We start from the raw sequence: 26,585 nt of genomic DNA on the forward strand, positions 1-26,585 counted from the left end.
GAGAGAGAGAGAGAGAGAGAGAAGAGAGATGAAATAATTTAATTTATTTTATAAATATCTAAAGGTCATTGAGTCAAAGGAATTTCTAATTTTACACTCTTTCTTTACAATGTTTTTTAGGTCCTTGAAGCTTTGCACAATGCGTAGGAACATTATTATATAATTTTTGTTGTCAAAATGTTCATGTCACTAAAAAATAAATTAAATACACTATCTCAATCCCCTTGCGAAATAGGAGAACCACGATCTCGTTTAGAACCTTTACCCTTCCCCTTTGATTTTGTTTCTCTTTTTCTACTTAAGGAAGATGTAGAAGTGGTTGAAGTAGAGTCAGCAGGACTCGAATGGCTAGATCCTTCTCGGTCCCATCGTGCCAAGGCATCTCTTAAATTTTGTCCGTCATTGTCTTCATAAGTATCTACATCTACATGAAGATTATCTTGACCAGTCTGTCCACTTTTTTCAGATTCTAAATTAGCACGCATTTCTTTCCTCTGATCTTCCGTATGCTGCGGACAACGCATAGACCTTGTACAAAGCTTTTTTGTATGTTCAGATATTACACCACATATTTGCGTCAATAGCGCTCTCTTATCTTCCAAAGACATATTTTCATAATTAGATGGTGAATTTTCATTACTGCTATGGATATGTTCATTAAGATTATCACCATTTCTTTGATTGTTTTTTTGTTGTTTCGTCCTCTTCATTCCATTACGATCTTTTCTTCTCTTACGTTTATCATTATTTAAACTCCAATCCACATCGTCGTCGTCGTCACTTATTACTCCACTGAATGTACTAAGATCTTTAGAATTATTAGCTATTCTTCTCGATGCAATACGCGAACTATTACGTCCCATACCCATACACTTTTCTAAATGTGTTGCAAATCTACAAGCTGCTACACCTCTATCACAATTCGGACAATTACATTCTTGTGATTTTTTCACTGGATGTTGCCCAAAGACATCTAATCCTGGCGAATCTAAAATATACAAATTTGTTTCATTTATTTATATCGTTTTTAATAACTCTAATCATTGTTTTATTTATATTTTATTATCATGTAAATAAACAATTTGTATAGTTTATATTTATCTATAGATTTATATATTAAAAGTTTGAACTCACCTACAATAGCGTACGATTCGTCATCGGGGATACCTTCTTCAACATCAGAACTTCCCGTTTTTGTGGTTCTGTGTACATCAAAAACAAAACCCATTAAAACTTCGTCTAAGAGGTCCTCGTAGATCTCTTTAGTAGCGTTTTCCACGTTTTCAGACTTGTTCATAAATTCCAAAAATCTTCTATTTAATTCTTGGATTCTTTCTTCGGTAACAGACATTTTACAGGTTGTGACATTTGAGAAAAGCCAAGTAATGAGACTCCAAACTTCCCACCGTGTTTATATACTCAACGAATGACAGTTCTAACCCATAACAATGTGCGTGATCTTCGAGTTGTACCGTGTCATAAAGATACTTGTCAGATACAAGTCTGATAGCAGATTTTTGGCTAATGTTTCAAATTAAAAAATGGACGGATATATAATATATGTCTTTGTAATTAATGATAAGCAAATTAGTTAAAAAATATCAATAGTATTATACAAATTAATATGATCTATATATGCATCTCTCTCTCTCTCTCTCTCTCTCTCTCTCTCTCTCTCTCTCTCTCATCCTAAGAATTTCTTGAATTATCATTCTTATCTACAGATACGTTATCTACAGTCGGTAAGTTAAACATTTTGCAATACTTTGAAATTTTCAGAACGAAATAATTCTTAACAGTCCGCTCTCTTAAACGTCGCTGCTGTATCTGTGATAAAATAAAAATAATAAAAATCTGTGATTCAAACAAATGAGCGCGAACCGGTAGGCGATTTCAGCGACGCGAAGCGGCGAATCGTAGAACTACTACGAAGATTAACTATATTACTTGGAGGTCTCGAATCAGTTAAATTCGTATAATGGCACGTGGGAAGAGACCTGTTCGTGGTGGAAAACGAAGATATGACAGACAACACGAGCCACGGCGGAAAGAGAAGAAAGGAAAGTTTAATTTCAGAGAAGCATCGTACGTCAAAGAACGAGAATTGAAAAATGAGCAGATTGAAAATCGTAGGAGGTTATTAGAGGAGGAAAAGGCAGAACGAAAGAAACATGAAACTGATAGTTCTGAGGAAGAACAGGAAGATTCTATGACGATATTATTAGCAACGTTATCGGATAGAAAAGAGCTTAAGAATTCTGCTATCGAATCTGACTCTGAGAATGAACAATCCGATGAATTAACCGACACAGAAAGTTCAGGCAGCGACGATGAAAGTGTTCGGAATGAACATGACAATGAAAGCACGTTAACAGGAGAAAGCAACAAGGAGATAGATGATGATAGTGACAATGACGATATAGTAATTAAAGAAGACGAAGAAGAGGATATGGAAACTGCCGAAGAAGATGCTGGCCACTTGAAAGATCCTTTTTCTATACATTTAAATCATGATTTAGACGATGGCCTTTATAAAGTCATTTCATGTACACCACAAGTTACAGAGATCTCAAGATTAAACTGGCCGGTACTTGGGAATATAATCTGTGAAATACCAAAGTCAGAAAGTTCAAACAACGCTGGTAAAAAATGTAAAATCTCTGTTTTAGAAACAAAACAGTTTGCTCGACAAGGCAAAGTTCCTACTTTAATCGAAAGCATAGATTGGAATAATCTATATATAAAATCGCAAATTCAGGATAATATCATAAATGCAAATTCTAGTAATATAAAAAATAATGTAGATTCTAATCTAGTTCCATTAACCAAACTGCAAAAAGAATTGTTTTCGATAATAAATAATTATCAGGATTTATATTATCCGGAAAGAACTTTTACGAATGCTGAACAGATTAGATTCGTATATTGTTTACATACAATTAATCATATATTAAAAACTAGAACCAAAATATTACATCATAATGCAAAAATAGCCAAATCTAAAAGTTTAGCCAGTGCTGATATCCCAGATGAATACAGAGATCAAGGATTGGTCAGGCCAAAAGTACTTATAATCGTACCTTTCAGACATTCGTGTTTAAAAATTGTGGAATTATTAATTTCGATATTAATTGGCGAAGATAAAGGAGGTTCAGTGATGAACAAAAACAGATTTATGGAAGATTTTAGTGGGAATGAATTGGCCATGCCCAAGAAAAATCCTAAACCAGAGGATTATGAATTAATATTTCAAGGAAATACAGATGATACTTTTAAGATCGGCATATCGATCACAAAGAAAACTTTAAAATTATATTCAGAGTTTTATTCGTCCGATATTATCATTTCTTCTTTATTAGGTTTAAGAATGTTAATAGGTGCGGAAGGTGAAGTAGAAAGAGAGTATGATTTTTTAGCATCTATAGAATTGTTGATCATGGATCAATCTGAATTGTTTTTTATGCAAAATTGGGATCACATGATACATATTTTAAATCATTTGCACTTACAGCCTAAGGAATCTCATGGCATAGATTTTTCTCGCGTAAGAAGTTGGTGTATAAATGGTTGGACAAAGTATTATCGACAGACATTAATATTTTCTAGTATTCAATTACCAGAAATTCATAGCATCTTTAATAAAAGATGTTTTAATTATGCGGGAAAAGCAAAAGTAGTAAATCCAATATTCCCTGGTTCTATTTCTCAAATAATTACTCAAGTACCACAAATTTTTCATAAATTCAGTACAACCAGTCATACTCAATCTTTAGAAAATAGAATGGAATTTTTCATAAACAAAATATTGCCACAATACAAGGATAGCGTAATGAATCACACATTGATTTTTGTATCTTCCTATTTTGATTTTGTAAAGCTTCGAAATTATTTAAAAAAAGAAGACTTTAGTTTTGTACAAATTTGTGAATATTCTAAAGAAGCGAAAATAGCGCGAGCAAGGGATATGTTCTTTCACAGCGATGCACATTTTCTACTCTATTCAGAACGTTTTCATTTTTTTCGAAGAATACGCGTAAAAGGAATTCGACATATTATATTTTATGCTTTACCAACAATTCCACATTTTTATAGCGAAATCTGTAATTTGATGCAAGAAGCTAATCAAAACCCTAAAGCAGGTTCTGAAAGTAATATGACTGTAACTAGTATATATTGTAAATACGATGTTCTTACATTGGCTGCTATAGTTGGTACAGAAAAAGCGAGCAAAATGATCGCGTCAGAGAAATCGGTGCATATGCTTATTACGAGTGAATAATTTTTATACGATTGATCGACTATCGATCCTTTTTTTTTTTTTTTTTTTTTTTTTTTACAAAGTAACAAGCATATTGATGTATAAAGAATAAATATATTTTTCTATGTATATTATATACGAACACTTGTATAAATATATAAGTATTTTTGAAATTACTTCATATATTATATAAAACATATACATATATACAAGACTATTAAAAAATATAATATAATATTACGTTGAATAACGAAAGATATAATCTTTAACCATAGAATTTTATTATTACCCTAGAACTACATACAGAATTAAAATTTATTTTAAATTTCTCAAGTATAATGACGATACATATCATCTTATTCTATAGTTTATATGATACATAAAAAGAAATTGTCTTTTTACTAAATCATACGAATAATCAAAATAATTGTCAATATTTTAAATCCTAGAAACGAATAGAGTCGATCGACATTACTTATCTATATAACAACAACATTAATAATTATTAAAAAATGGAAGAATATATTTTGCATATATCGATTCAATCGATCCAAAAAAACGACATATGTACACATTAATAAAATTAAGAACATTGATTAAAGAACAGACACTGTACAATGATTCTGTCGCATGCAAAAAAAAAAAAAAAGAATAATAATCTACAATTAATTCCGACTTATATTCTCGTCATACGGTTCGGTAATCGTAACAACGTCGATCATTTGAAGATCCGTAGACGCAACTGAGGAAGATGCATAAGGTAATACTTCTTTGGATTTGATAGTTTCAGTTAATATTTGTAAAAGACTTTTATCTCGTAGGGTAGTAATAGACATTTCTGTTGTGTCGTCCGTGGTATCATTCGTCGTTGTTGATTTAGCAGTCACCTTCTCGATCTGAGTTTCTGTAAATATTAAATAAAAAAAAAAAGTACTAAAAAGGTTGATAAAAAATATAAAAAGGGGTAGTAGACAAAAAATGTGTAATGTAATATGAGATCAAATATGTCGAGTTTTCTTTTCTTTTTTTTTTGTCTTATATACATATATATATATATATATTTATATTATATAAATATATTATATTATATATTTATATAATATAAATATAAATATATATATATAAAACAAATTTGTTTTATATGTATGTTTTATATATATATAAAACAAAAATGTTATATATATATATATATAAAAATCTTATGTCTGATTGTTAGATATATTACCATAAGAAACCGATGCAATCGTTAGAGAGTCAGAAGTTTTAATAGTTGCGCAATCAGGTTTATGCGCCCTCGTTCTAACAGCTTGATTCTCCGGGTCCCAAATATAAGTATAGTACAAGGAAAGAAGTATAGCAGCCATGCTAACGAATATAATGTACGCTATTACAGTCAATACGCGTACTAATTTTTTCTTGTGCTTAGGTTCATACAATTTATCCTTTCTTTCTTCGCCAGCGAAACGAATCTCGTTTGCTTGTACTTTTTCTCGAGTACCCAAAGTACGAGTGATGCTTGCCACTACGTTTTGTGCGCTCATCTTTCTTGGAAGCTGCATCTTCGATCTAAATTCATGAGAACGTAGACTTTTTATTTATTTATTTTTTTTTTTTTTTTCAGAAATTCTTGCTCGATTCGCAATTCGAACGCAGATTCGTCATTAAAAAAAAAAAAAAAAAAGTAGACAATGACGTCGAGTTTAAATCCATTTTTCTTTTTTCTTTTGTTCTATTTTAATTCATTCATTCATTTCTAATTATTTTTTTTTTTCTAATTTCTAAAATTCTAGTTAAACGAATTGCTAAGTCGGCGGTGTGTTTTATGCACGCAGTCATCATACATATTCATACACCTACACACATTATATATATATATATATACACACACATACATCATATATAGCACGTAACATGTTAATTAATTTTCTGTATTTATTATCAAGACTTGGCGCATGCGATCGTATCATTTTATACATTGTGTTCGATGCACTCTCGTAAGAGTAGAAAATCATACATGTATGTAATATGATAAATGTCCACGTGGATTCTAACCTAGTGAAGCCCTTCTCATCGTGATCTTACTCTACACAAATAAACACACGCAAACACACGTATACATATACACGTATACACACGGTCGTTATTTTGACAAGAATGACGAAGCGAACGTATATTTTATACGAATTGCTCGACGGATCGGTAGCAAGAAAGAGATAAAAAATAATAAAGAAAAAGAAGTATCTGTATGTTCTTTGTGTATGTGTGTATATGTGAGTAGTTTGTACATCGTGTTAGTTTTCTAACATATTAAAAACACGACACCTTCTTCCTCTCTTTCCTTTTTTCTTTTTCTTTTTCTATCGTTCGATTATTCTTCTTTCTTTACTTGCCTTTCAAATCGACCTTATATCGCTTTGCCGTTTTTACTACTAAAAGCACATCCAGCTCAGAAAATATCAGAATATGCGTGTTCCAAGCTTTCGTAATGCGCAAACTCGAAACCCAGGACGAAAGAGAGAGAGAGAGAGAGAGAAAGAGAAAAAGAGAGAAGCTTTCACACGGTATATATATATATATACACACACACACATACATTCTATATATGTAACTTTTATATTTCATTTTTGTTTCTTCGTATTTTCTTTCTTCGAATGTTCGAAACATTTTCTCACAAGCTTCCTTTTTTTTTTTTATTTCATTTGATTTGATTTGATTTTTTCTATCTGTTCTTATTTGATTTGTTATTATTGCTTTCTTTCTTTTTTTTTTCTTCTTTTCTTTTTTTTTTTTATTTTATTTTATTTTCGAACGTTTCTGGCAAACATCGATAGATCGCTGATACTCGTACTTCACACTCGAATATATACAAATAAAATTTGATTTCGTGCTTTTATCCATCCTCGTAAAGTTCTTTTCAAAATAATCTATTAGAAGATTAAAAAAAAAAAAAAAAAAAAAGAGTAAAAAAAAGAAAAGAGAGAAACAATAAAGAAGAAATCATTTGCGATTTCTCCTGTTTCCATTCCTCTTTATTTTAATCTTACAAATTTTTTTTTGATCTTTATGATTGTCGAAATATTTTGTTTTATGTTATATAAAGCGAATTTAATGCGCATATCCTTTAGCTTTGGTAATCTCTGATCTTGAAGGACTGGTAAATTATATTTTATATAAAATATTTTCCGTAAAAAGATCACGATCTTTTTGTTTCTTTTTCTTATCTTTTTTTCTTTTTCGAAGATCGATAAAAAAACTATTCTTTTTGAAATCCCCAATGTATCTTGAATGATTATGACGGCACACCTTTGTTTCTGTCAAAATGTACGTCAGAATGAATATAACGTTCTTTACTTTGGCAAACACGGATCGTTCGATCAAACCCGTATTATTTTATTCGTTAAATGTTCGAAGGATTAGATAATATGGTAGAATTAATCGTATTTAATCGAAATTAGAATTCGATCGATGTATATTATTACGAAGGAAATGCGATTTATGAAAGAAACTTCTTATGTTTTATGCAACTCATTTGTCAGCTGATGCAACTAAGACTAAAAGAAGCCATAATGGAATCGAAGTGACCCTGTTACACTTATTACGTTCACGGGTATGATTATCCTAGAACGTTCGTTCATCCATATCGCGACCCTTATTTCTAAGGTTTTAATCGTCTCTTACTCCCACCCTCGTCCATTTTTCTCCAACGTTCTTATACCATTTCCTTTTCTTTCTTCTTCTTTCACCGATCGTTTCATAACGAAATACTTAAACGGATAATCATATTTAACTGAACGTAACTTTACATTATTTGATTAAGGAATACTTTCAATTACGTACAAAGCAAAGTATATTGCTTTACGAACTTTTAAATTAATATGAATATTCTTGATACATAGTACGTCGAGCTGTAATATATGTAAAAGTCGATATGATGTACCATTGATTTTTCCTTTATTTATTTTCACATTTTAAATATCCTTTCGCAATTTGTTACTTCTCTAATAATCATGTTTTAACTGTTTTATATATATATATATATGTATATAACTAAACATAAATTATAAGACTCGAAATGTTTTTTTCCTTTTTGACTCCTAATCAATCCAAACGTCCATTTAAATTCATATAGGAAATTAAAGAATTTTTAGTTAGATTAATTAATAATAATCGTCGTCGTTGTCGCTGTTATTTTATTATAAGGAATGGATGAAATGAATACACGAGTAGGATCTAAAAGGAGAGAGATTTCTGGATCGTTGCAAAGTGAACGAAGCTGACGCAACTCGTTGTATAATAAACCGAACCATACGAGCACAGCCTGTTTATGCGATTACGAAGAGTGTTCTATAAATTTTCACTAAATTCTCTAAGCTTCCCGGATTGGTGACTGTTTTATATGACAACCATGTTGGAAATTATTTTACGAGATACGAGATATTTCCAATCGAAATAAATTTCGTTATCCATTTATACGATTTATAATACGATGTTTACAAATCTAATAATCGATCGTTTTTCGTAAAGAAAGAAGAAAAAAGAAAAGAAACAAAATTCTCTTACCCTTTTTACTTATTTACTTACTTTCTTTATCATTCTCCTCCTCTTCGTTTCGTCCTTGATCATCCATCGAATTATTATAAATAATTTTATCCGTCAAAGTCGTATCCACCAATTCGTCCTTTTTCTCTCGTCGATCCGGTAGATTTCTCGTTGAATTATAACTTTTTTGAAGATTTTTCCAGCGTGAATTAATTTTCTCGTTTATCTTCTCGTAATTTTCATTGTTACCACGTGTAACGAAATATTGTCCGATCGAAGAAGAATCGTTGCTTCTCTCGCGTATAAGTTCGGCCAGGGTAGTTTTCAAGGACGTTAGAGATTCCTCGAAACCATCGTAATCGGGAGTACGTTCTTGCACGCGTTCCCGTGTTCTTTCGATAGAATTATTATTTCTCGACGATGAATCCCGAGAGATTGTTTCTTCTAAATGCGATTTGGACGGTAATTCGACACGAAGAAAATTTAATTGTGGATCAGCCCTTAAACGAATCGCATTGGCATGCATCAGTCGTGGATTCGGTGGTTCCCAAAGAAATATATAATAAGCGCTTAATACGATCGCGACGAAACTTACGGAAAACATGTATGCCATGACTGTGATAATGCGCACTATTTTTTTGGGTTCTTTACTCTCGTAAATACTCGCGTTTACATCTTTCACGGCACCATCCCCTGGACTACCGCCAGCGGATGAGTCTTGGCCGCCTGATTCTCCACTACTACAGTCTTTGCTCATTTTTATTTAGATTTTTTCAATGCAACGATTTGTTGATTCTCTGGTAACCATGATCCAAATTATATTTTATATAATTATGTATATGGGTGTGTGTGTTTTTCTGTGTACATATGTATGTATATATAAAACTTTAAGAGCATAAATTGGAAGATTAAATATTTGTTTTGTTTTGTTTTGTTTTGAAACAGCGCGTACTTCTTCCTAAATTTTCTCTTTACATTATCTTTAAGATAAATGAAAGAATAATAAAGAGAAAGAACAACGGGTCGTCGTCTTTTGGAAGCGAAAGCGCGCGCGCTACTGCAACTTCTCGAGGAATAATCGTGGAAAAGCTCATTCCATCGGCACGTGTTCTCGAGGGTTGCGCACGCGTTCTCTTTCTCTCTCTCTCTCTCTCTCTCTCTCTCTCTCTCTCTCTTTCCCTCTCTTTCCCTTTCGTGACACGCTGCCACATTTTCCCCTTCTACCGTTTAATTTCATAATTCATCTATTGATACAAATGGTAGAATGTAACAGCGATATTATAGCGAGATATATAGCTTAGGTTAAAGCGAGATTAAAAATTTCTTTCATCCACGACGATCAGCCTTTACTGCTTCCTGTGTATATTATACAAAACGTATCGCTGATTGATAATACGCATTATTCCGTTCACTCATACATATGTACATACATACATACATACATACATGCAAACACACACATATATATACAGTTACTTATAAACATTTTCTCCCCCACACATTTCTTGATTTATCAAAATTTGTTTCATATACACACACTGTATCAATAGTATTTCTCTAATCTACATTGTGTGTGTACACAGGTTTAAATGGTCGATACCCGCGTCCTTTGCTTACCAGCCATCTTGATCTTACGTCACGTGTTTGGAAGCAATCGTCTCTCTCTCTGTAAGTACATATAAACTTTACGCTGGGACAAGATATCGAATATCTTTCATAGATACATGCATATAAACAAGACATGCACCGATATAATAGATATTTTTCTAATACAAATGATTTTCTTCCATATTAAATTCGTGAAAATGTGAACAGTTAGTGATTATTCGATCGTGACATGTTCCTTCGAAAAAAGTTAAATCACTCGATGGAATAATTCGTTCGGTGCAGTATAACCTTTTCATGCTTGTGTACATATATTTTTATTATGTTAATCAATTTATTCGATCAGATAATTTTTATTATTTTTTAACTGTCAATGTGCGATGAAACGTAAACATAACCTTATATTTGAATGACGTTGTTGAGATTAAGTTAATAATATCGTTACGTTTGTTTATAGTCTGCGGTTTACCTTGATGTATCTATAAATATGGACGACGAAGAATATCTTCAACCTGTTTTAACTTCTCAAGAAGAAGATAATTTTCAAAAATTGGATACCGTACCTATTGTGTCGATATCACTTGTCTATGGCGTAAGTATGCAATTATGATCGAATTAAAAAAATAAATAATATATAAGTATATAATATATATCTTATATAATATAATAAAATGCATTGATTAATACAGAGTTTGGAATTTTCTAGGTAGCTTTAGAAATCATTGGAATTGTATTCGTTTCGGTATGGCCCGAAGAAGAAAACAAATGTGATACTTATTTCATATATTTATATCTTCATTGTTTATATTGGTTGATAGTTATGGTGACCGATTATGTTATAAAAGCCAAGCACCATACCTTAAGAATTTGGGGATATCTTGATTTTTATCAATCAACTTATCAACATATAAGAACACCTCTTTTCGTAGCATCACTGTGGAATACGTGCTATTTGTTGTTAGCTGTAATTTTACATCATACTCATAAAATGAATTATGAAGAATACTGCAGGGCATCGGAATGGTTAACGCCTGTGAATTACATTGTTATCTTAACTACCTTAGAGTTTATGGTAATTGTTCCGGTTTATGTGAATTACATTAGTAAGTATATTTCATATTTCATTGATAAAAGTCACTTATAAATCTTATCTATATTTCTCATATTTTTTTATATTTCTTTTTGACAGAAAGAGTTATTAGATTCAATAGGTTACGCCCGTTACCTGATGTTAAAAGAGAGGAATGGTTGTCGTCTTTTACCCAAGATTCTTATGCAAGCAGTGGTGAAATTGGATACCATCACAGGGGCTCAAATTTAGAAGAATTGCTTGAAAAACAAGCAGACTTAATAAGATATTTACGAGACCATAATGTTCAATTGAGTCATAGAATAATGATATTAGCATCTCGCCAAAGAACTCGAGAAGTTTAGATGATAGATAATCAACATTGAAATCAAAATGAGATAACTAGGAAATTAAAACATAGCTTGTAAGTATGTAAATTTAGGCGCACGCACAATTGAATATACTCATTTAAATTATTGAATATTGAAGATATTTTACTTTATTTTTTTTATGTATCTGGTGTTGCGTTAAATTTATTTATTAGAATAATAATCAAAATTTCGTTTTTTTTTTTTTCGTTACCTTTTTGCAAAGGTTTTATTAATATGTTTAAAATGTATCTGCATACTTACTCATTAGCAATGTTTCATGCAGATACATCTAGAGCGATTATATAATAGGTTTCTTATGTTGCTTATATTTTTATTTTATTATCATTCTTAGAAACATCTTGCTTACATGCAATTCTTGCGTAAATTATTAATACATTCATTAACAAACTTGTGAAAAAATATAGAGATATGTATAAGCTGCTTTTGGGTAATATTGAAGATTAAAATGTTTTTTTATACGCTAATTAAGAAAATTATGTAGTTACAAATTCGATAAAACTTAACATTTTGTAGTGTTTTGCGTGGATTTGTTAATATACATAACTCTCTAAGTATAAAATAATTATACTGGAATACTGTGATAGAAAGTGATGTATGCATTGTTTAAACGAATAAAATATAAGTATATTTTGAAATATAGAACATACATAATATTGACTTTACATAAAACAAGTTTTATATTGCATTCGAATTTGTCTAAAGGAGGAAAAAATACTTCTTTTCTAAATTTAATGATATAATATTTTTTAACGTATATTTAATATCTAATAATTATATATTTTGTAGTAATGATCTCTTGCCTTGCAGAAATTGCAAAGAAAAAAAGGAAAAAAGAAAAAAAGAGAAGGTTTCACCTAATGAATATATTTGTAGCGTTTGTTTTGCTGACTGTTTATTAATGTAATCGACGAACGGAAAGATGTTACATTTTCATATACTTCTTAAAAATATGATAATTTCGTTAGAAAATTGGTGGTACATGTGTGTATATATACATATTTGTCTCCTTTCAATTATTATCTTGTTAAGAAAATTACAATATAGTAAAAACAGATTAGTTAAATTATTTTTATGCTCGTTATTTAGTTTATTCTCTACAGTCTTTCTGAACATCTTTACAAGATTATTGCCTTACAATGTCACTTTCTTAAATTCCAGATATTCATGCTTTTCCATTGAATTATATTATTTTATTAAACAATTATTTGTTTATTTGTTTTTTTTTCTTTTTTCTTTTTTTTTTTTGTAGATATCCTTGGTTATTTGTCTTCATAGATTATAAAATGTATTCTCATCCAAATACATACATATGTATCATGCCAGCCAGGATAATTGCTACTACTTACAATATTATAAATGTACTTGGCAATGATACTTAAGTTTTAACAGTTTTCTACAATCAAATCTGAAGATTATTATTATTATTCATGTCATGCGTTAGCATAATTTTTTATATTTCTTATTATTACAAATTATAAGAATATCATAGCATACTGAAAAGATGTAGTGTATTAAAAAAAAGCAGAAAAGAAAAAGAGCACGAGCTCCTTGATCTTATCTCTCGATAAGAAGATACAAATTTCGAAATTTTATCAAACTTTAAGCTCTGCAAGTAGTATTCATAATATTTGTAACATAATTGTAGGCAACGGTAACTAATTACTTAGCATGTAATATAGTAATTACAATTTTTTTTTATACAATTATATCTCGTTGCTTTTACTTATTGTTAGATGCGAATCTAATCTCTGTACTTTTTTTATGTATTTATTTATTTTTTTTTTTTATTTTTTTTATTTTTTTTTATCATTACACTTGAGGTTTTCTAATGCGCAAACACTTTTATTAATACCTATGTATGTTGCAGCCAAGGATAATACATTCAACTCGTATATATGTAATGTATAATATATATACACACATATATACAAATGATCAGGATAAATGACGACTCTTCACTTCGTATTTTATTATTAGACAAGCGACATATATATATATATATATATATATATATATATATATATATATCACTTTCCATTAATTCTTTCGTTTCTCGCGCGATAATATTATTTTACATTATTTATAATACATCTATGTGTATATATATATATGTATATATACACACATATACATATATATATATATATATATGTATATGTAAAGTATATCGTACAAAGGAATCTAAATATGTACAAGAGTATCGCAAATATTTGTTCCTATTTATAGCGATAGGCCTGTAGTTCATTAATTAATATTACGTAGATATCAATATAGAAAACTAATTTACACTTTGGAACACTGAATTTTCTACGTTACTAAATACCGCAGATGCATAGATAGATATGCGGTCATATTGCGCATCATGAAATTCTAAATACGAGAGCCAATGCATCTCGTTCGATTCGACATCGAAAGGGCATTCATTATTTTCTTCTTTTTCTTCTTCTTTTTCTTCTTCTATAGATCTCAGATATTTTTCTTAGATACCTCGAACGATAGAAGAAATATTCTCTCATCCTTGTTTTATATATCAGCCTCTTTTCTTTTTATAAGATTTTTTTCTAGTTGAAAAATTTGTACTACGCTTAGGCCAACCGTTTCCACTTTGTTAGCTACGCGTTTAACGGATTGGAGTTTTTCTTCAATAATTCTCACTACTCTCTGTGAATATGTATTATGTATATATTTATATATATATATATATATATTTGTTATTATTTATTTATTCATTTATTTACTTTTCCTATTATTTTCTTTCTTTCTTTCTATACTACGCATCGTAAGTAATCGCTCATTATTGTCACAATTATTACACTAAATTATTTTTCTTTTTTTTTCTCCTCGTAGGATTGCGTCTAAACGAAACAATCTTCGTACTTCTTCTTTTTTTTTTCCTCGATACAATCCTTCTTCCATTACGATGCGATTTTACTATCAAAGTTATTTTTCCATTGGAGAATAAGAGAAGAGAAAAGAAAATATCGTGGAGAGAGAAGACATTACATACATATACATATGCGAATACGTATATATACATATGTAGATATTTTTGCTCTAGCAACCTCGTGATTCGAAGGTTATATACGTTCTCTATAATCGGCCATAACTATAGATGGAAACGGTGGATGAAGTCGTCAATTATTTGACATTTACTCGACAAAATCGATCGATTATTTATTGTATTTATTACTTTGTATGTGCGCCGCAGACTAAAAAATTCTTTATATCTGTTCGAAGAAAAAAACACAAAACGAAAGGAAATGAAAATAAAGCAAAAAAAGAAAAAAAAAAGAAAGAAAAGATTCGTATATACACCTAGATATATACATATATGTATGCATATGTTGTATGATGTATGATGTATGCATGTATACACACACATATATATATATATATATCTAATAATTGTGAGTATAAAAAGAGAATTTGTCGACGCGCGGAATCGGGCGGAATCGCGCTGAGTCGGGCGGAATCGGGAGGAATCGGGTGGAATCACGCATGCGTACTAGCAACTACGGTCCCAGTTCCAGTTCCAGTAGCAGTACCATCGACGTGCGTCGAAGATAGTTGTTCTTCCGCTTCCATCATTTTTAATTTTCTTACGACTTGAGCATGTTCTTCCAACAACCTAGCAAACTCGTCTCGTCGAATTTCGGCTTCGACTTGCATTTGTTTAATTCTTTCTCTAATACCACCTGGACTGTCCAATGGCGAGTGTCCTGAAGAAGAATTTTCCGTACTGCTGTTTTCATTCGATGACGACGTGCCATCGATCAGGCCAGGATTTTCTTCTATTTGCGATACACGAGAATCGACGTCATAAACCGTCAAGCTGAAATATTCAAAAGAAATTAACATAGAGAGAGAAAGATATATATATATATATATATTGTTATATTACATAAGAGATATATGTAGGTATATATATTTTACTTTTTTCTTTTTTTGTAATATATACATATATATATACTTTTTTCTTATGTTAATGCAATGAATCAGTTATTTATGGGTTTGGGTAAGATAGGTTAGGTTATTTTAAGACGGGATAGTTAAGGTTATAGATGTCGGGATAGTTAAGAGAACAAAAAAAAGAACATCATGTTCGATATATCTAGATACATATTAATGTTCGATATATATATATGTGTATATATATATATATATATATTTATTTATAAAGACGTTTCTCTCTATTCGTTTTTGCAAAATCTTTTTTAACGATAGCTTATAATTATTCGATGATAAGTTATCCTTCTTTTTTTTTTTTACCTTTTTAACCGTATAATTAATTTTTTAATGAATTCGTACATAATTCATTAAATGCCATAGAAACTATAGTTATTTTTTTTTATTGTCTCTGATAAGAATAATTGATCTCTGATAATAATAAATTACATAATAATAAACTTTAGGAAATGTACCATTGATAAATCGAAAGAATGATTTAGGATTGAATCGAGTTTATATAATATACGGATTTAGCTGAGCTTTCTTAAATTCGATTAGTTCACGTCTCTATGTTGATACATGCTTAGGGATAAAAATATAGGGATATGAGAAAATCGATGAGAAGAATCTTTATCTAATTTCTCTCGATGTCTCTAATCGTTTATCGATCGTAATAGAATTTTAACGAAGAAGTCGCGACGTACCCTATCGTCGTTTAAAAACAAGAGAAAGCTAGACCAAAAGTTCCTAAATGTTTTAAAAAAAAAACAATTACTCTTTTCAGATCTATAATTTGACTTGTAATTTTTCGATAAGAAGAAAAAAAGAAAAACATTAGCTTAATAAACTTTGAAAAGGAATAATTGATTTTTAATATAACCTAGAAACTTTGGGGTTATTTAGGAACATAGGTGGCGTTTTAATTGATTTTTAAATCGATAATCAAACAAAAATTTGTTTAGTAAATAAATTTTTGTGTACGTAGATATATAATATATATATATATATATACACACACATACATATTTATATATAAACGTACATATATATATATATATATATATATATATATATGTAGTCTCTCGGATCGGATCGATCGTTGGAGGGACGACGTATAACAATTGTCATTTGCGTCAGTGTCGGTTACGTCATTAGATGGCCAAGTACATAGGCTAAATTCGTTTTACGATCGAGATGATGGAGGGAAAGTTGTGATTCATTATCGTTTATATATATACATATACATATATATATATATATATATGTATATGTATGCATCTTTCCTCTATATTATCTCTAATATAATGAAATATTTTTGAAAAAGTTGCTCTTACCTACAGACTCGTGGGATTTTCCTTCCCGACGGCATGGTCAATGATATGTTAGGTAACGTTCCTAAAAAAGAAAAAAAAAAAGAAAAAGAAAAAAAAAACAGTTAAATAATATTTACAATTTTTTTTCTTTTTTACATAATTTATCTGCTCGAAATTGTATTTCTAAATAATTTGTAGTCGTTTGATATCGTTTTGTTTTTGTAGATATTTTTATATAATAGAAAAATATAATATATATTATATTATTTCTTATTATTATATATTATATATGTATAATCATATATATATATATATATATATTATATTTATTATATGTATAACATATATTTATCGAACGATTCGAAATAACATATATATATAAATACATATATACTTATATAAATATTCATTTATTACAATTCTGCTTGAGAATAGCGAAAAAAATATTTTCTTTAATATTTTCTTTCTCGAACAATATATATAGATAAATTAGAATAATTAGAACAATATATAAAGAAAAATTAAATGGTATATAAAATCGTATGACGGTGTTCCGTTAAATAGAAAGTAGGTAATAAATAGAGTAGGTACGATTAAAGGAACGATGTTCTCTCTCTCTTCCTCTCCTCTTGGCCAACTAGGCGCTCATTAATTTAAGATAACTCTGACGTTAGTACACCATACGTATGCCTAAAGCATCCTACATATATTATATTATATTTTATATATATATATACCCACACACATACACGTATGTTTGTGCAGAATAGAAATGGCGCATGTCAAAACGATTCTCCCTTTCTCCAAATTTCGATTTTAGATCAATGAATAGTATCATTCATGTATATAGTTATAATATACTCGATTTGTTAATTATGTATGTATATATGTTTTACAAATATTTATATGTATACAAATTATGTATATAATAAAAATAAACGAATTAATACGAGTATATAACGATTTTATATATATATATATATATATATATATATATATAATATCAATTATGTATATTATTTATATGAAAAATTTTTATTTCTGTTAAAATTGTAAAAAAAAAAGGAAGAAAAAAGATTTTCCATAATTATTTATTAATTTTATTCAGATCTTAGACGTTACAAATCAAAGGTAAGAAATAGAATGAGAGTGTATCTCGACGTTGATACGATTAAACTTGAACGAACAAAGAACATATATACCTACATATATATACATATATATTGTAAAAATACATAAGTATGTGATCAAAGAGATGTGTATGTTAAGAGGGATCTTTTTCATTATTTACGGCTTGGCAGAACTTTCGATATTGTATATCCCTTATTACATACGTGCATGTGTATATATATATATATATGTATACGTACATATGCATATATACATATATATATACTTATACTTTATCACTAAAACTTGAAAACTTTCGATAAGACAAGATGAAACATATGTATATACATACATATATAAAGTTTTTTTTACTCGGATTCTGAAGTCACTTTCAACGAGATAAACCAATTGATAAGTCATTGTTAATTGCAAGTTGTTCGTTTTAAGATCGATCATTAGCGTATTAGACATAGAGTCTTTTAAAAATAGTATCTTGTAGTTGGAGTTCCGATTCGATCGGAACCTTGGCCTCGTATAAACTTTAGGATCCATGCATATACATACATATCCATCGTTTAATGCTTATCGACATTGGCAATTAATCGTTTTATTTAAGATCGTCTTTCATTTGAATCCGTCCCTACGATTTCAATTACTTTCTTGACAATAACATTTGCATAATTCGCGGTCATTCTCATTTCTTAATATACTTTAATTATTCTACAATTTATTTTGAAACATTTCTTTCTCTCCGTACAATCAATCAATATTTTACTAAATATCAATTATAAATTATTCGTTTGTTTATTACGCGATTGTTATTATTTACTATTATTTATAGTCGAGAAAAGATCGGATAGGAATTCTTTGTTCGATTTGAATCGGAAGGAAAGAAAAAGTAGAAAAAAAAAAAATCGACTCACCTATCACCATTTCACGAGTTTCAACTTAATTGTAGCAGCGTGATTAACGTTGTTCTCTTTTTCTATATCTTTGTTTGCCTGTTTCTCTGTCTTTTCGTTCGTCTGTTCGTATCAATGATTACTCGTAAGACACAAAATCCGATGAAACGCCGGTGAACTCTCACGAAGATAAAGTAAAAAGATAAAGAATCGCGATCGCGATCGCGAAAGAGAGCGATCTTTGCGCTTGAAGCGTCTCGCGCGGACTGATCGTCGAACTCTGGCGCTGCGCGCGCGACGTGACCCGTACAAAGGGGTGGAGAGGGGGTAAAGAGGGGGTAAGAGTAGGACAGGAGAAGGACAGGAGGAGGACAGGACGGAATAGATAGATAGATGGATGAGATAGATAGAGATAGATAGAGAGTTAGAGAGAGAGTGAGAGGAAAGTGGCTCACGTCAGGGACCGTGGAAATTTCCCCTTCTTTACCCTTTCAACCCCCACACCTCACGCCACCCTCATTCCATCTGCCAAACCTCCTTCTTTCAGAATAGAACGAAAAAAGGAAAATAATAATTATGTATAAATCCTTTATAACGTCGTGTAACTTTGAACTCGCGTATTTATGTATTTTATTTATATCGCGTATTTATATTCATACTCGCGTATTTTTCACGGCTTTTTGACAAATTTTCATATCGTCGATCTTTTTGTTCCCGACAGAAAATTAATTGTTACATCAATTTCGATTTTTATTTTTAATATAAACGCAATGATAGTTTATAATCGTATTTAGTATAGCATTTAATTACGATAGTAGTGAAAGTAGTAAATACGATTTTTAGTTTGTAGATTTTTATTTTTTTTTTTGGAGCTTAACGAAAGTTCATTCAACAATAAGTTAGTAAAGTTTGTTTTATTTGTCATTTTTTTTTTTATTCGTCATTTATGTTATTCGATTTTTCGATCTTTTCACAATTCTATACTACAAAGATCGATCGATTATCATATAAATAATACTCTTTGTTATGAAATAGAAAACAAATATTGATATTAAAAATGAAGTAAATTCAATTATATATAATTGTAACGATCGCAAGGAGCGTGGCTGGATGAACGACGATAGAGATTCAATGGATTCAGGGTCACACGGTTTCAGGAGTCGGCCGCTAAATTATTTCGGTTCCTTGCTAATTTCGTCGTGGTATTTCATGGCGTTCGCCATGACTCTGCACGAAGAGAGACGCATTCGTTTTATTATATGTCATTCTTTGTCTTTCTCTTATTCTTTCTTTCGATAGACTTTCCATTTTAAATGATAAACCAAATCTTAAAAGAAACAATGAATTCTTACCTCAAATATATATTGAATATTATATAATTATATATTATAATTATTTATTGTATATATAAAATATTTTTTCATACCGTATATACAATAAATATAGTATATTACATATATAATATGGAGCAAAAATTCCTAGATGATTTCAAAAATTACGTATACAAACTTTTTGTTTAGCTTGTATATAAATATATACGTATCTACATATATAAAGTAAATATTTTCTTGAGAGAAGACATAAGTATAAGAAATCAAATCTTAGAAGTCATAAATCGTATTTTGCTTTAGGGATCTTTCGTAAGATCGATCAAGCTCATGAATTTATCGATTTATCGGAATATCTACGAAGATCTATGAGAAAGAGAGAGAGAGAGAGAGAGAGAGAAAGAGAGAGAAAAACCGTTCGATTAAATCTCGTGCGTCACAACGATGATATAGTACTTACTTGTCGAATTGAAAGAACGTTTCTCTCTCTCTCTTTTCTTTAACGTGCCTGGAAGGAAGATGAAATCATCTTGTTCTTTCATTATCCGATACGTAGATAAGAACGTGCGTCAAAGGTGATATCGCTCTCATATCTTATCGATTTCTCCTCTGTCTCCGTTTCTGTCTATTTCTTTCTATATATATATATATATATATATATATATATATATATATATTTCTATTTATCTTTATCTATCTATCTATCTATCTATCGTCATACGATTTCTCGATCATAATCGCATCTCGTAAATAATACATCTCTCTTAAAGCATGTTCTAAGAAGAAGGAAGAAAAAGAAAACGAAGAAGGAAGCTGTTTTATCTTTTGCACAAGAGTTCAATGATCAACTATGAAACGTAACTTCGTGATGACTTTTCCAATCAAGAATAATGTTATTTTTGTATTTTTTGATTTTCTTATATTTTATTTTTGCGTTCTCTCTTTTCTTTTCTCCTCTTTTTTCGTTTTCCTTTAGAACTGGGGTTACGAAATGGAGATGTATGTTTTAAGAGAAAAGAAAGAGGAATAAATAATTGCCCTTTTCTCGATTTGTTCTAACCGATGACACAATACCTACTTCAAACAATAGATACCTTCATAGACAATAGTTAATAAGCTACTAGAGGCTAGTTCGAAGTTTCAAAACTCGATAGTATAAAACGATGCGCTTGACCTGCTTTAACGTACAGACTCTAGGTACGGTTTAGGAATAAAAGATGCCTGAGACGGATCAGATTCTAGACAAATTGGTTTACGTTTGTTTAGGTCGAAATAAATTTTACTAAGATAAGTGATATGTATATAATATATATATATTATTATTTTATTAATATATTTTATTAATACGTATGCATTGTTCGTTTAGAGAAATTATCTCGCATAGTATAGGTAATAATAATTGTAAAAAAATTTACATATTTATATAGATATATGTATCGTGCAACTACATTGATTCATTACATATTTTTAGATATTCATAATTAATCATTGAATTGAGTTCTGTTGTCGTAGGCGAAGGAATATTATATGTAAATTAAATTACATTACACCCAACAATCGAGTTTTTTAAAATTATATCAGATACGTATAAATATGAATAATGAATAATTAAAACGAGAGAGTACTGGTGTTATCGTTGAAATAGAACATTTTTAATCGACGACGATAAACCGAAGTATATATGAGAAATAAAAAAAAAATATTAATTGGCTAACTTTCTTACTCGTTCATAGAATAACTAAACTATCGTAAAGAAAATATTTTAAAGCCAAAGAATACTATACATATCTCGTAGAAGTCGTTTCATGCATATGTATATATATACCGTTTCGAAACTTTAGGAACACGAGAGTATGGGTTTTTTCGTGATATAATAGAAATCTTTAAAGTGATTTACGCATAAATCTTGAAAAATGAAGACGCGTTAGTGTCAACTAACAAGCAAAATACAAATTTTCCATTGACTTCTCGCGACGAAGATATCCAAACAGCCTTGAGACGCTTGAGAAGTTTTTCTAGCGGAGCAACCAACACACATTGGGTATTCGATATCGAGGTTAAAGAAACGATTCATACATCAAGGTCGTATTTCGAATGAAAGAAGAGAAAAAATTTTTTTAAATAAAAATTTCGGACTACGAGTGGTAAAACAGTTCTTAGACGAAAATCAATCGCACTATTTTCTTTTCTTTTTTTTCTTTTTTTTTTTTTTTTTCAAAAAAATTAAAAATTTTTCTTTTCTCTTTCGAACTACAAGCCTGACTGAATGCTCGTAAGGTTTCGAAAAAGAATAATTATTGATATTTCTTTTTTTTTCTTTTTTTCTTTTTAAATATGGATAATATTTGAATATGATACTATCTATTATAAAATGAAATTTTTGGAAAATTATTTCGATAGCGACATTTTCTATGCCGATGGTAGTGCGCTTGTGAGCCCTGAAAGTCTATAAGCCGCCGAAGAGTATTTTTGTCCGTGGATATTATCGATTGCATATACCCTGCTGCTCCACTCTCTCTCTCTTTCTCTCTTTCTCTCTCTTTCTTTCTCTCTTTCTCTCCCACCCACGTCTTCTCCTCTCCGACTTTTTTTCTTTCTTTTCCACGCTTTGTATACAGGCCTCCAAGACAGGCTCCAAGACAGACCGATCGACGTACTTACTCTCTTTAGTTTCAAAGATAACATGTGGGTTTCATAATTTCTTAGCATTACCATATGCTTTCATTTAATCTATACGAAATAATTATATATTTATGAGAGAGAAATAAAAATAGATAGATAGATAGATAGATAGATGGATAGATAGATAGATAGAAAGAGAGGAGGGAGAGAAAACAAAGGCAAAAATTAAAAAAAGAAAAGAAAAAAAAAGAAAAATTCTTCACATTCCTCGATTTACGTAAATTCGTTTATGTAAACGAATCGATTGATACGAATCAAAGAATAACAAACGCAAAGAACTTACACGCGCACACGACGCACAGGCGCACGCAAAACGCACATTTATCGTTTTTCATGAATGAAAAATCATGAAGGTCAGAAACAAAAGAATTATAATTATAAAATATCGATCGATCACGCAATGTCGATAAAGCGATATCGGCATGACCGATTCCCGTTGATCGAAATCGGTCGGAAGAGGCGACGATCTCTCGTTGGCTCGGTATCAAGCGTCGTACGAAAAGACGGCAGCCCTGTCCTCCTTTTTGTGCCTGTTCAAAAGATAATACTTGGATATTCCAGGCAGGAGAGAGTAAAAGCTTCTTTAGAGGAAGATCCACTGGAATTTCAGCGATTCGTTGCTACTTGACCGCATCGCCGACCTATAAATAGTCGAAATAATCACGTGACCCTCTCGCATACCGGATTGCACACGTGGACATAAATAAATAGCACCTTTCAACCTTACGTCGTACTTTCAAATTGCGATCGACGCCGATCGAGAGCCCTCCTCTTTTTTCTTTTCTCTTCTTCCACCTTCTTCTCTTCCTCATCTTCTCTCTTAACACTTCCCTTCCAACTCCTACCGCAGCTTCTATCGATGTTCAAAATTACGTCAATGCCTATCGATCTTCCCTTTAATCCTCCCCTCTCTACCAAACCTACCTGAGTCGACTTAGTTCCTTTCTCATTCCATTGCAACGAACTAATTCAGAGATAGTTTCTCAATGAGACGGTTAGCTAACCGCAAAAATTCGTTTCGTTGACTCTGTGATTGAATCGTATACGAAGGATAAATTGTATTTTGAATACCTATTGTTTAATTGTTATAATGGTTGAATGGTTTTCTAGATCTATATTGGTTCTTTTATTGGATTTGTTATTTATTGATGGGATTCGATATTTATTTAAGGTGTTTTCGTTTAAAATACTTGCTGATGATTCATATATAGGTGTATGTATATATATACATACATATATATATATATATATATCTTTTTGCTGTTAATCTATGAACATAGGCATAAATAAAAATTTCTATGCTTCGTATAGTTCGATAAAAATTCTTTCTCTTTCTTTTCTTAGCTCGTCTTCTAAGTTCTCATTTGAAAATCTTTAAAAGCTTTAAGCTTTCAGCTTTGATCGTAATAGTTGCTAAAAGCGTCGTCCACCGACAGTCAAAATAAAAAGGATTATCCGATCTTTTTTCCAGATCTATTTTTTTTTTTAGTTATCACAGAAAGAGGATTATCGTGCGGAGAACTCGATATCAATATGAATCGTCGTCGAAGAATATTTTATTTTTTCTTTGGTACCTACATCATTTTTTCTTTTTTTCTTTTTTTTTAGTTTAATCGTCGAATGATCGATAAAATATAATATCTATTGCTATTCAGTCATCCCGAGATCGAAGGGGGGAGCCTCTCGCAAAGTGAAGATTACACTTTGAGGATGAAGAACCTAACGGCAACTTGGCACCAAAATGGCGGAGGTATAGAGGGTCGAAGGTGGCACGCGTTTCACGGCTAGAACCAGTGGCGTAATACGATCTCTTTGACGTCGTATTTGTCGCGAGACAAAAGAAAAAAACAAAATAATAATTTATCTTCCTTCTTCGATCGATTTAAAATTAAACAAATTTTCTAATCCTTTCCAAATACATTTCTTTCTTTTCTTATAATCCCCTTTAAAGATTTTGATTCGCGATGAGATTAAAGAATTTGAATCTGCCAGAAATAAATGATCGTAATGATCATGCTTTTCTTGTAAAAAAAAAATATTTAATTTGAAGAACAAGTCGATCACGAGGTCGATAAATCGGCGTGTTTTTTGAAATGTGAATTTGAATATGAAGTGGTTGGAAATTTATTGATTACCTACGCCTTTGAACCTTGCCACTTTGAACCCGCAACTTCTCTCTCTCTCTCTCTCTCTCTGTCCTTCTCTCTTTCTCTCTATCTCTATCTTCGTCTCTCTTTCCTTTTTTTCTCACCCCCCAGAAGTACACCCCCGAATGACGTCATAGGAAAACGGCGTGGCGCCAGCGCAGCCCTCGGACTGACGTCAACTCGCACCGATTCTACTACTATTCTCTGCTAGCTACGAAACGAAGCCCGTTGGCCCGGCAACTTTCGCAAACTTTCCTTCGTATGTTTATCTGTGTGTACACTATTACTATTACATAATATATAGAAAATAGGTGGATAACAATGGATAAAGCGTAGACAATGGCAATTACTTAAATCGTGCTCGAATAATTTTGTCGCGTTGTAACGATCGATTCGTTCAATTCCATCCTTTCTTTTTCTTCTTTTGAATATTTCCTTTTCGTCGTCATTTTCATTTTATTCGCTCTCTTTATCGAATTTTGAGAAAAAAATTGTTTGATTTTAAGAATGAACTTTATGCCGAAATCTTTTATTATTATTTATTATATAATTTTATCATAGATAATTTTCATGGCAGCTCTGTTTTCGTGTAGATTATATAAAATATTATATAAAAATATATGGAAGTAAGAAAAAAATTATAGAGAGAGAGAGACAGACAGACAGAGAGAGAGAGAGAGAGAGAGAGAGAGAGAGAGAGAAAGAATGAATATCATTTATTATAAAAATATGTCAAATATATCGTGACGGTTTATGTGGGCATAAATTTTTCACACAAATTAATCGAAAAAAAAAAGAGCCAAGAACTAAGATAAAAGAGATATTTTTAATATACTTCTTCTTCGATAACGACACGTGTTCGCTATTACAAACACTCTAAATGAATGTGTTCAACTTGTACATCAAATTTATTGGAATTTCCGATACTACATCATAAGTTATAACAATAACTTTAAAACTTTTCCTATATACATATTTACATACTTATTAGAGTACATAGATATATAAACTTATTATATACACACATACACACGTATACATAGGTATATATGTTCTCGTTTACGTCTCTACGTTGGGCTTACGTCCACAGGCCGTTATCTATACGATTCATTGTCAGCGATGCGTAGCAACGAGCTTATGGACGGATCTCTCTTTTTATTGTCGCGAGAATGACGTCAATGCTCTCTAATCTTGGCACTCACTTCCGAAAATTATAATGCCCGCATCGGTGTGGCCTCTGCGATGTTCATCGGCTCTGCTTCTGAATGATTATTCGTTTCCTGATTTCGACC

General features: G+C 30.7%; 5 protein-coding genes across 5 annotated transcripts; 2 read left to right on the forward strand and 3 right to left on the reverse strand.

Annotated features, from left to right (window-relative positions):
- Nucleotides 1-23: 23 nt before the first annotated feature.
- On the reverse strand, nucleotides 24-1,647 carry LOC122637788 (ataxin-7-like protein 3). The gene is made up of 2 exons (XM_043830155.1): nucleotides 1,135-1,647; nucleotides 24-988 (listed from the first exon to the last, which is right to left on the reverse strand). Exons 1-2 carry the CDS (start codon nucleotides 1,349-1,351, stop codon nucleotides 216-218), a joined length of 990 nt encoding a protein of 329 aa, XP_043686090.1. The 5' UTR covers nucleotides 1,352-1,647; the 3' UTR covers nucleotides 24-215.
- Nucleotides 1,648-1,683: 36 nt separating this feature from the next.
- LOC122637780 (U3 small nucleolar RNA-associated protein 25 homolog) lies at nucleotides 1,684-4,333 on the forward strand. Its single transcript, XM_043830138.1, has one exon. The coding sequence runs from the start codon at nucleotides 1,979-1,981 to the stop codon at nucleotides 4,277-4,279; it is 2,301 nt and encodes a 766-aa protein (XP_043686073.1). The 5' UTR covers nucleotides 1,684-1,978; the 3' UTR covers nucleotides 4,280-4,333.
- Nucleotides 4,334-4,517: 184 nt separating this feature from the next.
- LOC122637789 lies at nucleotides 4,518-9,876 on the reverse strand. The gene is made up of 2 exons (XM_043830156.1): nucleotides 8,840-9,876; nucleotides 4,518-5,162 (listed from the first exon to the last, which is right to left on the reverse strand). The coding sequence occupies exons 1-2, from the start codon at nucleotides 9,552-9,554 to the stop codon at nucleotides 4,924-4,926; spliced, it is 954 nt and encodes a 317-aa protein (XP_043686091.1). The 5' UTR covers nucleotides 9,555-9,876; the 3' UTR covers nucleotides 4,518-4,923.
- Nucleotides 9,877-10,053: 177 nt separating this feature from the next.
- Nucleotides 10,054-12,962, forward strand: LOC122627418 (transmembrane protein 192). Its single transcript, XM_043808524.1, has 5 exons — nucleotides 10,054-10,063; nucleotides 10,449-10,465; nucleotides 10,860-10,994; nucleotides 11,109-11,505; nucleotides 11,592-12,962. The coding sequence occupies exons 1-5, from the start codon at nucleotides 10,054-10,056 to the stop codon at nucleotides 11,834-11,836; spliced, it is 804 nt and encodes a 267-aa protein (XP_043664459.1). The 3' UTR covers nucleotides 11,837-12,962.
- Nucleotides 12,963-15,208: 2,246 nt separating this feature from the next.
- Nucleotides 15,209-19,415, reverse strand: LOC122637795. Its single transcript, XM_043830168.1, has 3 exons — nucleotides 19,158-19,415; nucleotides 17,146-17,206; nucleotides 15,209-15,695 (listed from the first exon to the last, which is right to left on the reverse strand). Exons 1-3 carry the CDS (start codon nucleotides 19,165-19,167, stop codon nucleotides 15,356-15,358), a joined length of 411 nt encoding a protein of 136 aa, XP_043686103.1. The 5' UTR covers nucleotides 19,168-19,415; the 3' UTR covers nucleotides 15,209-15,355.
- Between the last annotated feature and the right edge of the window lie 7,170 nt (nucleotides 19,416-26,585).

This window comes from Vespula pensylvanica, chromosome 2, assembly GCF_014466175.1.
Source record: "Vespula pensylvanica isolate Volc-1 chromosome 2, ASM1446617v1, whole genome shotgun sequence".
Lineage (NCBI taxonomy): Eukaryota > Metazoa > Arthropoda > Insecta > Hymenoptera > Vespidae > Vespula > Vespula pensylvanica.